The 17,196-nt window shown below is 40.3% G+C and overlaps 1 protein-coding gene across 3 annotated transcripts in view; it reads left to right on the top strand.

Moving 5' to 3' along the window:
- The window catches only part of LOC146656721 (solute carrier family 33 member 2-like), a 35,355-nt gene extending 19,495 nt beyond the window's left edge, over nucleotides 1–15,860 (top strand). For all 3 annotated transcript variants that reach the window (XR_014913960.1, XR_014913959.1, XM_085424490.1), the window contains 4 exons: nucleotides 1,121–1,268; nucleotides 7,243–7,343; nucleotides 9,955–10,064; nucleotides 13,796–15,860. Coding sequence is in view for 1 of the 3 variants with exons in the window: in XM_085424490.1 (XP_085280616.1) it covers nucleotides 1,141–1,268; nucleotides 7,243–7,343; nucleotides 9,955–10,064; nucleotides 13,796–13,993 (537 nt within the window). In the remaining 2 variants the exon portion in view is untranslated. The remainder of the gene's footprint in view (nucleotides 1–1,120; nucleotides 1,269–7,242; nucleotides 7,344–9,954; nucleotides 10,065–13,795) is intronic.
- Nucleotides 15,861–17,196: the final 1,336 nt, after the last annotated feature.

Raw genomic sequence — 17,196 nt, 5'->3', positions numbered from 1 at the left:
TCAGTTTCGCATATTTTCTGAAGCACTAAACAACAAATATTTTACAGTCAAACACTTTTGTTTTAGAAGTAATCCTTTCTGACTAAATGACCTTTCAGGACAAGCTCGAACATGGTCATTCCCATCTCTGATAACCATATGCAAATTTCCAGCAGTAAAATATGAGTGACAGAGGAGGGAGACGTGGAGAATCCACGTTTCCTTCCCCGAATTTCCGCAGGCTTGTCACACCGCTGTTTCGGCAGTGACACTCTAATTCCGCTGCTGCACTCCCTACCTAGCTCCTCGGCTTTCTCTTATTATTTTTTTCATTTCAGTCTGTTTCATCTGTCTTTTTCCCCCCCCCTCGTTCTCTATTTTTGTTTGTCTCCTGGCTGACTGAGTGAGTGAGTCGTCGGTTGTGTTGTGTCGTATTTGACAGCAGTCTGGGAGCCAAGCTGTCACTCATACAGCTCCTTGGTCCCACTGTCTTTCTGAAGTCAGTCTCCATTAATATAATAATGGCGTATAGTCGGCACCACTGAATATTTTACTGTAATGTTCAGCAGAACATTACCCCCACACTCAATACCACACAGAGAAAGTCTTACTGCCTGACAGAAACTTTTTATTTTGACTGAAAGGTCTTTGTGCGGTCTGTTTCATCTGTGGAAGTTTCTGTGTTTTTGTTGTGTTTTCCTTTTTGTGCTTTAGGAAAAGTGCTAGGCCCCCGTTTGATAAAGTGACTGAGGGTATTCTTTTTCTTGTCAGGCATCTATTATTGACACTTTCCAGGAATAGGCCTGGGTGCGCCACATGTTCCGCATTTGATTCTGCAGTCGTCATCCCAGGAAAACCATGTTTTATTTTTCAGTGTTGCAGGCTAAACAGTTTGATACAGCACCCTCATAATATTTGACTGTGATTGGAATAGGCATGTGTATTCAGAAAGTGTCTCTTATATTTACCGTTGGTGAAAATAGCAATGCTTAGTCAGATGTATACGGTAGATAATGCGTCTTTTACTCATTGTATCCTACAACCCCTAAACCACCACCCTGACCCTTCACCCATTTTAATTCATCATTCATTTGGACGTCTTCTTCTTGTCCACCTCTGTCTACTATCACTGTGTATGCAGGTGAGCAGGGTGCAGTAACCATGTTTCCTCTGTTCCTGTTGGATCACCACATGACTGCCAGGGAGCTCGGCTTCTGGAACGGCGTCATCGCCATGGGTTTCTCCATCTGCGGATCGTCCCTGGGAGGCCTGCTGCTCGCTCAGTTTAGGTAGCCTTCATCAGCACCATCATTTATCACTGGTTTCACCATGGCCTTTCTGTGGCAGAAATATTTTGTGACTCTTTTAAGTGGTCTCACTTTGCAAAACCCTTCAATTTAAGCGGCGTCTTTGGGGGGTGTTTGCCCTTGAAAAATGTGTAAAATGCCTGTGAAAAACTTTAAATTGCATGTTACTAACTCCACATTCTTCATGAAACTGTGTAATAGTCACCTGGGCTTGAAACTAAGATATTTAATCATGAACTAACCTGGCAGGTAGGTTTCTTCAGTTAATCGATTATTTAATATCAAGTGCTAAAGAGTACTGAAAAAAGTCCATCACCATCAATCCAAGAAGACATTGCAAAATCACTTTCTTATAGGTCTATCCATTTCTGTTATATAGTACTGTACACTTTTTAAAGTGGTCTTGAACAATAGTTCTTTGGGTTTTCTGAAGGTCTATAAAATGTTTCTTGGGACATTGACTGCTTTGTCATTCATTTTCGGTCTCGTCCTTGAACCTGACCATTTTCAGAGTATGTTGTTGGGGTTTCTTATTTTTGTTTAGTTGTTTTTTGTTAAGCCACATAACACTGTCCCCTGAATCATTCATACATAAAAAGACTCCTTACTCAAGAGATGAACCTGTAATTTTTCTATACATAACAGACAACTGTAGCAAAGAACCAATTTTAAATTGTAGCTTTAGGTACTTTGTTACAAGCAGGCTGTACCAAAAACACATAATTTTTACCCATTTCTTTCTTTGAATCCAAGAATAAACTGCAGAGATAATAGTTTGATAGGCACCAACAAGGCTATTCTGTTGTTTCAAAAATTGGAGGTGAAGATTTGATTTACTCTCTAAACAAAAATCTTAAACTATTACTAATGTAGTCAGAAAATACACAAAAACCACTGTAGATTCAAGTTTAAATTGCATAAAAGAGTTTATTGAAAAGCAGTTCCAATAAACCCAAAGCTCAGACAAAAAAGAGACAAAAATGCCCTGGGGGATGCAAACAGTAGACAAACAAAATCAAACCCTATTAAAGACAGACACACCGGGCGGTAGGAGGGGGGGTCTTAATTTATAGAGAATGGCCTACTGTGCCCTCCCCCTCCTGCCTCCATTCTAGCAGGTATTCAGCTCTAATAAAATGGTACTCTCTCGTTTGTAGTTTATTACTTTTAGCTAGGTCAGACTTCAACGTCATACTATTTGTCAAAACATTCCCCTTTGAAGAACCCATTCCCTTTTGATGTAGCCATGTGTTCTCATGATCACCATCCGATGAGCCCAGGTGTTAGTCTTGTTGGATGGGTTTCACATCTGGTGTCCAAGCATAACGCACACACAAAACAATCACCTCTTTAGTGCAGATACTTGAGCACAACATGTCGCTAACTTGTGCTCTGAACACTATGCATGTTGTGAGAGTACAGTACTGGGCCATTATATGGAAACTAAAGTAAAGTGTCCTATAGTGCTAATCTTTTATAATACTCCAGTATTTATTGTAAATTTATAATGACTTTGAGTATTTCCAGTGTTAATTACTTTTTAGTGTTTACTTCAGTAAAACTGAGACAAAATAATAGTCCAGTAAACACACTGATTAACTAAGGATGGTGAAATAAACAGTAGTAATACTTTTCACAGTATGCAGTGTTGCATAGGCCAGAGTGGTTTCATAACGTGAAATATCAAACAATTCTCAAAGAGCTATTAGCCTTAAAAATTGTGCTTTGTGTGTATGTAGTGAGTCCTTAAAAATTTGAGGAAACTGGTGAAAAAGTTCACTTCACTTGTTTCACCTACTGTTCACTGAAGCTTTATCAGAAAGGGTCTAAGTGGAAGAGTGGCTGTCAAGAAATTACTTACCCACCATTATTTTCGTCTGTGATTTTGTGTGCACTGACTGTCTCCTTTACTTCTCTATCTCATGTTTTAAGCCTCGTATCACTCTTTATATGGTTTGCAGTAATTTAAGTAAACACTGCCTTGTTTGAGAGCATGGGAACCCTCTCTCTGGAGCGTGGACATGAGCAGCAAATCCATCAGACAAACACTGATGTGTGCAAAGACACAATGCAAACACACACACAAGGACCCCTCAAGTTTGACACAATATCCACCTAGTTTTTTTAATTGTCACCTTTACAGACAGGTATAAGATGCTAGACTTTCTGCTACAGGTGACAGACAGGTACCTGTTAGAACATTCAATTGTAAATTACAACAGTTTGAGATGAATAAACATTGTCAGGGGTGGGATTACATCAGGGATCTGCTCTTAGCCCTTACTTGTTTCCAATAGTGATGAATAGGTTAACAGAGGAGTCAGGAAGGAAGACTGTGCGCTATGGTCTTTATAGATGGTAATGGTGATCTGTAGTTAGAGTAGGGAAGAGGTGGAAGATAGACTTCAGAGGTAAAAGTATGCTCTGGAGAAAAGAAGAATGAAAGTCAGAAGCAAGACAGAATGCTTATGGAATGGAGAAGGGTAGTAAAGGAGTTTGAATACCTGGAATCAACCGTCCAAAGCAATGGACAGTAGTTCACAAGAGAGGTAAAGAAGAGAGTGCAGGAAAGGTGGGGTGGGTGGAGACGAGTGTTAGTGGTGATGTATGACAGAAGGAAAGTGGCAAGTGAAGGTTTGCAAGATGTTAGCAAGACCATCTATGATGTATGGATTGGAGATGGTGACACTAACAAAAAGAAAGGTGGTAGAGTTGAAGATACTCAGCTTTTCACCGGGAGTGACCAGAATGGATAGGATTAGAAACAAGTACATCAGAGGGACAGCTTAGATGCAGTTTGGAGACAAAAAGGGGCAAGATGGTTTAGGCATGTATAGAGTACAGATACTGGATAAGATTAAGTTGCCTGGCAGGAGGAAAAGAGGAAGACCACAGAGAAGATTTGTGGCTGTGGTGAAGGAGGACATGTGGAGGGTTGGTGTGACAGAAGAGGATGCTAGGAATGGGGTGCGATCAGGTGAGATGGAGGAAGATGATCCACTCTGGTGACTCTTGAAGGGAGGAGCCAAAAAAGTAATCTATAAAACTTTTTAAAGATTCGTAAAGTTATGAGATTTGTTAATTACTGTTTATACCAAAAACCTTTTCAGGAAAAAAACAAAACCTGTCAATCTTACAATAATAAAAAAAGACAAATTTCCATAGACTCTGGTGTATTTGAATAAACATCTTTTGTGTTAATAATATGATTTTTAAACATTTTCCATGTTAAATACAGATGACATAAAATTGTGCCATTTGCACCTGACCACAGTTATGTAAGATTATTCGATCTGCCTATAGAATCACTTTGTAGGACGGCCCTGCCTATGGCCATTGTGATGCGATGGGAACTGTGACTAACAACAATACCTGGACAGAGGATATTATGTTAGTTCCCACTCCATGCAGTGATGTAGTCTTAATATAAATCCTTATTCTTGCTATTAATTCACATCTTTGCTGATTAGAACATTCTGCACCTATGTGCATAAAGTAATTAGCATATGTTAGATGTACATGGTATAATGACGAGCTAATGGATAAGCAAAGTCTCTGTTGCCCTGTTTTGTTATCTGCGTCAGTGCTGTATGAGTGTGTTTGCTTGCCTGTTTGTTGACATGTATCAGTTGCCATGTGCTCTCTCTTATGTCAGTCTGTTTGTCCTTTTTCTTCCACTTGGATTCCAGGCTTTCTCCACTTGTCAGGTGACACTAGCAAACACAAAGAAAGCCTCCAAAGGCAAAAATTTCTTTTTTTTTTTTTTTTTTAGGGAAAGTGCTTTCAAAAGATGTCATTGTCATACTTTGGCTTTTGATCTTTCACTCTCCCTCTCCATTTCACACCTATGTAACTTGTAAAGGCGGTAAAATCTTCACACCCTCACAACACAGAGAATACTCTCTAAATGTGTTATTTTGCACAAGATAGACAGATTTAGCCTGGAAATTATACCTTTAAATTTGTACAAGCCATCAATTTCATTACCAATCTTTTTTTCATTTTGCAAGGTTTTGCACTGACCCAAAATATACTTAGTAAGTATTCTTGGTGATGTTTTAGGTTTAAAACCATTGTACAATAAAATTCAAAGACTGTACATTGGGAAATAAATCACTGGCTTCATCCAGTCTCAAACTGTCTTCCCCTGAAATGTATAGTAGTAATTTATTTGAACTGTGTGTAAAGCTCTGGGTTTGAGCGTGGGGGTTGCACATTCTCCCTGTGCCTGTGTGGGTTCTTTGCAGGTACTGTGGTTCTAGTTTTGTCTCATCCGACCAAAGGATGGCCTCCAGTCTGCATAATCTTTTTCCGGGTTGTCCTTGACATGCTTCACTCTGGCTTGAAAGTGTGTCTTCTGCAAAAGTGATGTTTTTACTGGATTCTCACAGTCCATTCCTGTACAGGTGGAGTGAATATTTCGTATAATCATCTCCTGTTTTGTGAGAATCAAGAATTCTTTTTCTCAAGTATGAACTGTTTTTCTTTTATTTTTGGTATGATGCTTTCTCATGTGACCGCTGAAGATAACCCCTTAGTTTTAACTTGATTTTACAAGCTGTGAGAATTAAAAAGTGAAATCACATCATTGCACAGCAGTGGTTTGTGCCTGTGGGTCTGTTATGACAAATGTGTAGTAGATTCAGTGTTAAAACTAGTTTCTGATTGTACGTACACTCAGCTCCTCCACTTGGTTACTACTTCTCATCACCTGCACGTACACACACATACGCACACACAGAAAGGGCTGTTAGTTAGGCTGGGCTGTTGTTCCTCCTCTAAAAGCTCCGTTGGAAGGTATATCCTCACTACCATCAGAAACGGCTGAGTGGTCAGTGAGTGACCCCCTTTACAACTGCCCCTGGCAACCTGAGAACGTAGTTATTCTTATCTGGGCCTGGCCCGTGTGAGGTGGCAGCCAGGGAGGTTTCTTTTTCTCACACACACACATCCCTCAGCATCTCTTGAGAGCGCGTGATATGAAAGGCTGTCATTGAGAAGGGAGGCAAAGGAGCAACAGAGAGAAGAATGTCTTTAGCATGTGAATGATGCAGGATTGGTTTTCCAGTAGAGAGGTAAGGAAACGCTGGGTGCAGGGGGAAGAGAGAGCCAGATAAAGATACAGGGAAGAGTGAAAGAAGAAAGAGGGGGGGTCTTGAACAGAAATAAAAATACATTTAAATTAAAAGAGTTTATGGCATCAACTTGGGTTTTAGGTTTTGAGATGTTTTGAAACGCACAGGTTTTAATCCATTAATCATGTAATCAAATAACTTATCAATATAGTCGATAGCTCCGCTGGAAAATATAATCACGACAGCCCTGGTACAGATCTATTTGGGAACCATTATTTCTCCTCGTTTCCGGTCACATTTATACTGGCAGACATGTTTAAAGAGTCTGTCTGAATATGAAAGATAAATTCAGATTTTCTTACCTAACTAAATCAGATAACCTGTTTTGTGTGTCCCTTTCTTTCTCACAACCTTTTTTTAAAACACATAAATAATTACATGCAAAAAAAACCCATAAACAAACACACACAGTCCCTTGAGTGGCAGGTATCCTCTGAGTGATTGGCATTGTTAATCCCTGATGTCACACAACAGTGTGAGTGCGTGTGTGTGTTTTTATGTATGTTAACAGTGATTAATTATCTTTCTCATGCTGGGGATCTCCTTAGGTTATTGATTACGTCATGAACCAGACCCACAGGGGGATGATTTTCTTGCACTAACAGGGAATCAATTAGTGTCTGGGGACTTGTTTACTTATGCACGTGCACGTATGTAACTGTGTGCGCGTCTGTGAAATGCGAAGAAACAAACAAAGTGTCTCTAAATTTAATGATATTAGCTTGGAGTGGCTTTCATCAGGTATCACACTGCTCATCAATACACTTAAAAGTTAGTTAACAGCTCTTTGATGATCTTCTTGTTTGCTGGTTTTTCCTCAGCATCGGGGCCCTGATGCGGCGCGTGTTTGTGTTGCGAACAATCAGCATGGTCTTCCAGAGTTCTCTGCTCACTGTCCTCGAACCATCACCGCTCATGAAAGGTGAGAAGCAAACCCACAATAAGACAATGGTCACAAAGTAAATGATTTCAAAATATTTTAACAAATGCTACAATTCTGGATTATTTAGTCCGGTTTATGTTTGGTGCTCTGATGTAAATATGACAGAAGCGGGCAATGAAAACAAAGAGCTACATGTTTGGTCATCATGTCAATGAGCATATATGCAGTAATCAAATAAACAAGTGTTAATACTCACTGACCCGTATTAACCTAGAATCTTTATATTCTTTGTTTTAAAAATTGTGAATGGCAGTGAATAATATCACACACACACCAAACACAGTGAAGCTACAAAGCCTAACAGTGGCCACAGTTACAGTTTTATCAGCAGGGAATGAAGTCAGCAAAAATAATGCTGTTCAGTGCTTATGGCAGGCTCAGCAAGACACAAGCAATGATAGTCCCCAGGTTTACTGCAATACTATTGTTTTATGGTATTTCTGCTAGTGCGTTTAGGTTCTGGATATGTGTAAAATGAGTGTTAGTTCTGTGGTTAAGCAGCTGATATTTATTTATTTATTTGTTTCTTTGTTTGTTTATAGTGACAGTGACAGGAAAGTAACTTGATATTGAGGTTAAGTAAGACTTCGGTAGCAGGGTTTTACATTAGACATTTGTTGTGACAGGATAAGATGTAAATCTTTCAGTAGATTCATTCAGATTTAATGCATTTCCATGTGCACTTGAAGCTGACCTGTAGTCATTGGCCTAACACGTCATCGCTCCAGTCGGATATATAACAAGAGACGTTTAGAAGTAGGGCTTCCAAAACCTTCTTCTTTAAACTGGCAATTTGTATAGTGTGTGGTAGGAGTGACAGGTGGGTCTGAAGTGAGGGGTGCGATTACATCAGGGATGGGCCCTGAACCCCTTCTTGTTTCCAGTGGTGATGGACAGGCTAACAGATGAAGTTAGCTGGAGCCTATGGAGAGACTGTGATGTCTCCAAATAACATTGTGCTCTGTAGTGAAAGTAGAGAGCTGATGGATGAGAGCCTGGTTAGGTGGAAGTGTGTTCTGAAGAGAACAGAAGTGAAAGTCAGCAAAAGTAAGACAGAATACATGTGTATGAATGAGAGAGAGAGACAGGTATAATGATTTTAAATATCTCAAGTCAACCCTCCAAAGCAACAGATGGTACAGAAGAAAGGTGAACAAGAGGGTGCAGGCAGGTTGGAGTGGATGGGGGAAAGTGTCAGGGGTGATTTGTGACAGGTGAGGGCAGCAAGAGGGAAAGGAAAGGCTTGCAACTTGGTAGTGAGTCCTTTTATGATGTGTAGTTTGGAGATGGCGGCCCTGACAGAAAGACAGGTGCCAGGTGCTTAGTGACCAGGATGGACAAGATTAGAAATGAGGATATCAGAGAGACAAGGGTGAGATGGTTTTGGCATGTGCAGAGGAGGGATAGTGGGATTATTGGACAAAGGATGCTGAACATGAAGCTGCCAGGCGGGAAGAAAAGAGGAAGATTCGTGATGTAGTCAAGGAGGACATGCAGAGTGTTGGAGGTACGGAAAAGAATGCAAGGGGTTAGATGGAGGTGAACAATCCTATTGGGATCCCTTAATGGGAGCAACTAAAATAGGAAGATTGGGGAAAAGAGAGTTGTTGAAATCATGAATGACTACAATATAAAATGTTTGAGATTTTGAACACTTTTTGTGTCAGCTGTATGACAAGTGAAGAACCCTTAGAAGGAAAAGTGGGTCAAGTTTGAAAGGTCAAACTTTGGATGTAAAGCCTGGTACTAATGTCACTGGCAGTTTCAAATGCTGTTAGACCTTGTGTTAACCAGTGGCCTATAGTTCAAGCGTTCAGTCTTAATGCATGACGTGGAGGACGTCTGTAGGAGAGGTCTCCCTCCAGACAGTTATTCATTTATTAATGTCTGAATGACACATCTGATTGCGCTGAACAGCCGGTCGGGATTCACATTCACACCATTCATCTCCTCCTGAGCCCGTCTCTTACCCTATCAAGCTTCTCCAACTCAAAGTAGAGGCATCTCCCGCCTCCATTTTAAACCCAGAACAAAGATTTCAGGAAAACTTGACTAAAAACCCTCAAAACAGAAAAAAAACATTCAGTTTCAGATTTTTCAATATTACATGATAACCCTCCGCTTCCCGTTCTTCCAGTCTGATCAGTCGGTGTATCTTTTTGACTCCACCAGTCTTATGTCGCTGACTGAAGAGTCTTGCTCGGCAAAAACTCTGGCGGCTTGAGTGAATAATTCAGTGTTAGTGGGAGCAGAGACAGATAGGCTCTGTGGTTCCTCTGTTTCCCCACTAACACTGCTCTGCCACTTCCCCTCAGAGGATACACTACATGTGTTTTGGGGACTGGGACTGAGGGGGGGGAGCTGCACTTCAGCAGATTACTGTTTCTCGCTGCTTTGTCTCTCTGCTTTCACTTTAACATAGAATTGTAAAGTGAGTAGTGTAGCAGAGAAAACGACGTGTAAAGCTGCAAGCTTTCTGCCTGCTTTCAGAAAAGGAACTGCTGGGTTTTCTGTTGTCTTATTGTAGTTAGACTCAGATGCGTCAAGGCTGGTTTTGATCCATTTTACTTGCGTGTGTGTGCTTTCTCAGGTATGGCAGTCTTGAGCATGAGTGTTCAACACTTCCTGGGTGGTCTCATCACCACGCTCACCTTCACTACCATGATGCATTGCACTCAGAGGGCCGAGGAAAGCATTCAGGTAAAAAGGAGTTCTGTCCATTCCCGCCAACAAGCTCATTAACTAGCCCAGGGCTGCTTTCATGTACAAGTTTTGCTCTGTTGTCATCATCTTTTTTAATGTTTATTGCGTTGTGCTTTACTGTTAGGTCTCCTGTGGCTCAACAAGCCAACAATACAGTCTTTTCATTGTTTTCACCCTCTGTCTTTCTCCCCCCCCCCCCCAACCACCTCTGTTTAGGTTAAATTATGTAATGTTAGCTCATTTCCTTTGGTTGTCAAAGTGATGCTGGAGAGGGAAATCTTTCAGCATTAAGTGCCATACCTTTTGTCACCTGTACCTGTCAGTTTTCATCAGCTGTTTCCACCTGGAAAATGTCAAGTTTCAGCAGCCCCAGTTTCCTTGCATTGCTGGCCCCCTTGCTGACATTGTCCCTCCTACTGCCTGTCTCTTTGTCATTCTCTAGTCTTTTAAACGCTCTCTTTTCCAACTCTGAATTTTTTCCTCTCCTTGCTCATTTTCTCCTCTTTGACATAACTCCTTTTGTCCCCGTCGTATCTGGGCCAGCGTTGCCTGGAGGTGATCGTTTTTCACACAGCCATTCAGACGTCACTCAGTCAATCTCTGAAGGTGACAAATTATCATTTAAATTGCTGTCAGTCCTAAAGTGAAAAAGAAAGATGAAGGGGAAAAAAATCACAAGCTGAAGCACAGACACCAGGATCCAGTTATGAAATTTAACTTAATGAAAGGAGAGAGAACAAGTACAGCATTTCACAAGGAGAGCAGAGGTTAATCTGAGAGATTCTCATGACACAGACTGGCTGTTTTTCTTTGTAGTGTCGGTGTGGGATTTTGGTCTGTGTGTACATACATGAGAGGAGAGCATTAGCTCACCTGCGCTTGGTGTGTAAATGTGTGCGTTACTGAAGGTAGTGCTATCCAGTAACAGAAAACTGATACTGTGAGTGCTTGTTAACGATCCCCAGGAGAAAGAAACCGAATCCGTTAAACAAGTTGCTCAGAATAAAGGCACTTCACTTAACTGTGGTTACACAGGCTCTCAGAGCGCTCTACCTCAGCCTGCAGACCACAGACCCCACTCACCACTCATCAGATTCTGATATGATTTTCAGTCTTTGTTTTTTTCCAGTGAGAAATGCCCTCAGCTGATTTAGTGAGCATGGTCCATTCTCCAAAATCTAAAAAAAAAGTCATAAATAAGAAAAGAAAAGACGGTAGTGAACTGCAGAGTAGAGTAGGGCGATATGGCCAAAAATATTTATCACGATATATATTTGAAAATTTGCGATAACGATATAACTGACGATATAATTGATGCGAGACAAAATACAACTCCACAACATTACTAGCGCAAAAAGACAACCTTCCATTTATTTTCACTTAAACAAGAAGCTGGTTTTTATGTACATTAAAGCTTTATAAAAATGTAACAGTGCAAATGCAAATTCCTTGCTGAAAGTTTAACCAAAAGGCATTTCCAGTAGAAATGGGCTGACATATCCTGAGCATAACCATGTATAATATCCACTGAAGTTAAAAAGAGGTGCTTTGCAACATTAAACTGCAGTGTGCAGTACGCATTTTTCGGACCATAAGGTGCACGGGATTATAAGGAACATTAAGTGAAACAAAGCAGTCAGATAAATCAAACTTTATTAAACTCATTCTTCTTGCTTCCTCCACTTCTGTACCATTGATTCATTAATGTTGAATTCTTTGGCAACCGCTCTATTCCCATGTTGTTGCAGTATAACTAACCTCGTATTGTGGATGGATTATCTCAGTTGTTCTCCTGACTGAAGTTTGGTCCGTTTACAGCATCCTGCCATGCGATTGCATTTGTCTCTAACTATCAGGAACCTTAACGTTAACTTTTATAAGTGGAAAAGTGTTAGTGTTCGTCCTCCAGCTTCACTGTTTATGTTATGCTAACATAGCTGTGTCGCTAGCGATCACGTAGCACATCATTATATACCAGCTAGCCCAACTTCAGTAACCCTACAAACGTCACTGCTGTTTAGTTTCCTGTCTTCATTTATGTTGGAAGTGAAAGCAGAGCTGTACGTTTGAATTTTTTCAGAAATCAGTCAGAACATGCAATATCATGCTTAGGTAACTAGCGAAACTAGCGAGCTAACTTCCGCTAGCTTCTGCTAACTTCTAACTCCATTAAATGTAATAAATTTTGTTTTCATGGATGCCTGGAAGTTAAACTTCATAGTTACACCTGGTAAAGCAGCAATGCTGATCGTTTTATTAAAGATGAAAGAATTTAGACAGTTTTTAACTCTCAGTGATGCTGCAGTGTTCGTTTGACCTGAAACATACGGAGTTTAGGACCCAGATTACTCCCAGATTTAAGAGCATCTTAGTCCGACATATACAACAATAACGACGGCCGCTTGCATGTTCTGCAAAAAAATGTGCTTTGTCGTGTATCTGACGGACAAACACCAAACCAGTTCCACATCACTGAAGTTGCACCATTTTTACAAACCAATTCTGGTTCATCTGTTTCACTCAACAATCTGCCATGTGTGTATGAAAACAAAGGCACTGCGCATGCGCATTTTACTCATATTCAGTCGCGATATTTCATTTTCCTATCATTGCCTAACATTATACCGGTATTACCGTGAACGGTATAATATGGCCCAGCCCTACTGCAGAGAATATTAAATGTTTTTGCTTTAACAAAAAACAGAAATCAAAGTGATCCCAGTTAAGGGTTAATCTGCTGATAAATTATTGGACTAACTGTCATGGCTCTGTTCCTACAGTAATACAAATAATTTGCAGGAAACACTTAGTCACTTAGTAAGAAACACTTACGAGTATTTCTTGCAGCACGGGACATTTAAGGGATTGTAATGTTACCCTTGTTTATCTCGTTGACAGTGTGCAAACAAAAGCACAATTCTGAACCCGACAAAGTTGTAAAAACGTCCTATAAAGTTAAGTGTGGTATCTTTTTCCTCTTGTAACACAAAAACTAATTTGTAGATAAAATATTTCTTTGTCAGATAAGATAAGATTTCTTTATTAGCCCCAGAGTTGGGAAATTCACAATTAACAGTGCAGGCTTCTTGTAAATGTATTCTGATTATAGGACTCGAAGCATTTGTTCTAATGAATTCTGCTTTTCTTAATTTTAATTAATGTGCTCAGGTAATGGTCTAGGTGTCACTAGAGTTCCATGTTTGTCAGAGCTACCTGCTGCTCTTGGGCAGAGGGAGGAGGCTTGGGGAGATTAGGTAATCTCTTTCCTTCTTGTTCTCCCTCTCTCACTCCGCTCTTGAAAGCCTAAGGCTGAGATCAGATAGCCTGCTTCACTTGGCCTCTTTCCATCATCTCAGGCCATGATCTCACGCTTTCTCTTCCAGTATTCCAGCATTTCGGATTTTTCTCTTCTTTTGCAGTTTGTTTTTCCCAGAAGTTTTCAGATCAAATCTCTCGCCCTGTTTCTCCCTGTAGTGGTTAATTGTGTTAACCATGTTAATGCCTAAGAGACAGAAGGTGATAAGCTGTGCTGGTGGATAGGATGAAGTCTCACGTTGTTGTTGTTTTTTTTTTGTAACTGTGTTGCACTCTACTCCCAATACTGCTATCTCTTTTTACTCACAATGTGTCTTTCTTTCCCAAACTCTCCATTTTTCCTTCTACTTTACCTTCCCCTTTTAATCTCTTTTCCCCTCATCCTACCTCTCGGCTGCCAATTCTCCCTGTAGGCGACCCACTACAGTTTCTTGGCTACTCTCGAGGTGCTGGGGAAGCTGATGTTCAGCGCTCTGGCCGGAGGCTTGGTGGATTGGTTTGGTTTCCAAGTTGCCTTCCTCTTCTTCCTCACCCTCTCTGCCGGAACGGCCCTGCACGTGTGGACAGCTACCTTCACCGGTGCTCTTAGGGAACACCAGCAGCCCAAATGAGATCAGGGTGAAACATCCTGGCTTAGGTTCTGAAACAGTGGTGAAATAATTTGAGTATTTGGACTCATTAAAAAGCTCTTGAATCCTGTTAAATGTAACTCATATGACTTCAGAAACTCATTTCAGTTTACGAGATCTTGAATAAGTTTATCTCAGCCATTTTTAATGGAAAATCAGCCATGCTATTTAAGTACTCTGTCACAGAGTTTTTTTCTTGTTGAGTGTTTTCTTAATTGCACATCATGTCCCTGGCAGATTTGCGATATTTTATTTTTGCATATATAAAGTCTTAAAAATACTGGAGTACGGCGAGGCTTGCAGATACTGGGTAGGTAAGGATTAGTGTGTAGAGTTTTCTGAAGGGAGGATGATGAGGTGTGGATAATGTTGGGCAGTTTGGAGTCTAAAAGAATCACTTGGAATCAAAGGGAAAAAAAATCAAAGCCTTTTATAAAATCATCTGAGCTATTTTAATATTGTCATAAGACAGCAATAAGAGCTGTAGCCAAAAGCAATATTGCTTCTTTGTTATGCTTGTTCGGTCATAATGAACTGTATGTAAATTTGTTAATCATTCTCCTGGGTTGTATGGTTTACAGCTGTAAATGGAAAAAAAAATTGCTACCTCGTATCAACGCTGTATGGTACGATGCACAGGAGGCAAATACAGAGTAGCCAGACTGAGTAGAGCGGCAACACATACAACATGCTATCTAACAATTAACCAATGTAGAGTCATATTTACTGGGACTTTCTCATTAAAAAAAAAAAAGAATTAAGAGTTACAGATTTAGTATTTACAGTCAGGGTCGTATATTATGGAGAAATAATGAGGACCATACAGCTCATGTAGCCCAGGAACGTGGATAAACTGTTTGTTACATGGCTGTAATACCCAAACACTTAATATTTTATCGTTTATTTATCCTAAAACTTGGGAAAATACTGTGTCACAGCAGCCAAAACATTAAGCACAACATAGCTTAAATAAAGTAGAATAGCTCTGTGAATAGCACAGTAAGGTAAAATGTTAAATTAAAGCTGAAAGTCTAAATTCAAATCAAATCTGTACTGCTTCGTTAAAAAAAAAAATCCATTTGTGGACTTTTAGAGTAAAACTGCAAACAAACAACAAAGGGCGTCTCTGTCCAAACACAAGCCGACTGGACTGGACCTGACTGTATTCTGTTTCATTTCTTTGCAGAGTACAATACTCCTTAATACTTCTTTTCTTTTGTTACCAAATACATTCATCCTTCACTTGGCTTCTTGTAGGAAACCTCAGCCTTACACACTGCATGGTGCCATCTCGTCTCACCTTTGAATCGAACTTGTTATTAAAGAAAACTTGAATGACCAACATCACTGGGAAACTGCAGTTCTTGACAACATTATACTTTTTTTGTGTTTTTTCATGTTAAAAAAATATCAAATGCACAATATTACACGCTCTATATGCTGTAACTCTTTATGGTACTGTATCCTATAGAAAATAATTTTCTCCAGTTATAATATACGAATGAAACAGCAATGTAGAATGTTTTTCTTACAAGGCTCGGTGAGAATAAAAGTAAAATCCTTCACATAGCTGAATGTAATAATAGAAATTAAGTCTTAAAATTCATTGTTGGACAACGATGGACTGGTTTTAAATAAAGGCAGTAACCTCAGCACGTTTATCTAAATAAAAAAAGACTGCTTTCACTCACATGGCACATAAAGGGATGCCATAGCACATCTGTACTCTTTTATCCATGTAGCCAGGTCCGATGACTTGTGGTACGTATAAGCAAAGCATATCTCTTGTCTCTCAGCTACTGTGTTGCCTGAGATTTGCACAAAAATAAAGCTGCTGAGTAAAACGTTGAGTCTATTTTTGTCTTCCTGTTATTGAATTTTATCACGTTTTTATTCTAGAAAAAAAAGGTCCTATGTGGTCTTTGAGAGTACACCTGCCTTTGAAAATCCACTTTTGACTTGTGGCAACCCTGAAAACCACACTGGCTCTCTGTTGTGTCCTAGCTAAGGGCTACAGAAGTCAATAGGCCCCATGTCACATGATCCCCAACCCCATACAGCTTTAATGACACAACAAATGCTATGAAGGAGGATTAAACCAGCTTACATGGCACCTGAATACACCTCCACTTTACACTTCTTCACCCACTGTCGTTATCTGGGCATTTTGTTGTCTTGCGGGATAAAGGGGAGAGTTTCAAGTGAGCCTTATATGTATCTGTTTAGTTAGGTCTCCATAAGCCTTTCCAAAGTTTGCACTTCTCTCCATAAAACAATCCCTTCTTTCCTTTAATTTTTCCTCAGAGATCACTGTAAATGATTTCGTATGAAGAAAGAGGTTTGAAACAACTGCAGGCAAATAATTTGTGAGCTCTATTTTAAAGCCTGTGCAGATGAGAGTAAAGAAAGGTAAGGAAGTGGTCTTGATCCAGCAGTGCTGATGAGAGTGAGACCTCCTACTGCAGTTGCCAGATTGCCACAAACCTCCCTGTGGTGAGAGTGAGCATCTGAGGGCTGACCTCCCTGCCACAGTTGCCCATTGTAGTGACAGACTGGTGGTTTTGATGTGCGTGTTGGTGCACATGTTAACTCCTAACTTTGTGGAATAAAAATCCTGGGAATTGCATAAGAGCTGTTGCCAACTCGACGACAAGATGGCTCAATTCATCAGGCATTTGCTGCACACACAGAGCTGTACCTATTCTTTGAATCAGCAGTGCTTTGTGTTAGTCCATGTGTGGATTTTGTTGAGCTGTTATCACCAGAGATGCATTCCCTATATGGGAAGGTAAGGGTGTTTTGTTTTGTTTTTTTCCCTTTGCTTTTTATCAGCTGCGATTGTGTTTCGTTCATTAACAATTGGGTTGGGGCACAAGTCTGGTCACATCACCAACTTTATACCTGTATCACACAGGAGGCACAGCAAAAGGAGATGCCCCATTCACGCTGTGCCAAGCCTGATCAGCTAATCACAGTGTCACAAGACTCGCCACAATGACACCGAGACAATAGGAAACACGGAAATAATAAGGCGGATTTTATGCGCTGCCTAGAACGGAGAGAGTTCGCTGACAGTCACATCTCCTGCCTGGTAGTGTTACCTCTGGGGAGAGAGGGAGGGAGGCAGAGAATGCAACATGTTTTAATCTCGGCAAACAAAGGTGTTGTATCGCTTTTTTCTCCCT

The sequence above is a fragment of the Rhamphochromis longiceps genome, linkage group LG12 (genome assembly GCF_057381845.1).
Source record: "Rhamphochromis longiceps isolate RC_006_pf linkage group LG12, R_longiceps_female_GT1.1, whole genome shotgun sequence".
Classification (NCBI taxonomy): domain Eukaryota; kingdom Metazoa; phylum Chordata; class Actinopteri; order Cichliformes; family Cichlidae; genus Rhamphochromis; species Rhamphochromis longiceps.
This window is presented reverse-complemented; position numbering and strand designations above follow the sequence as displayed.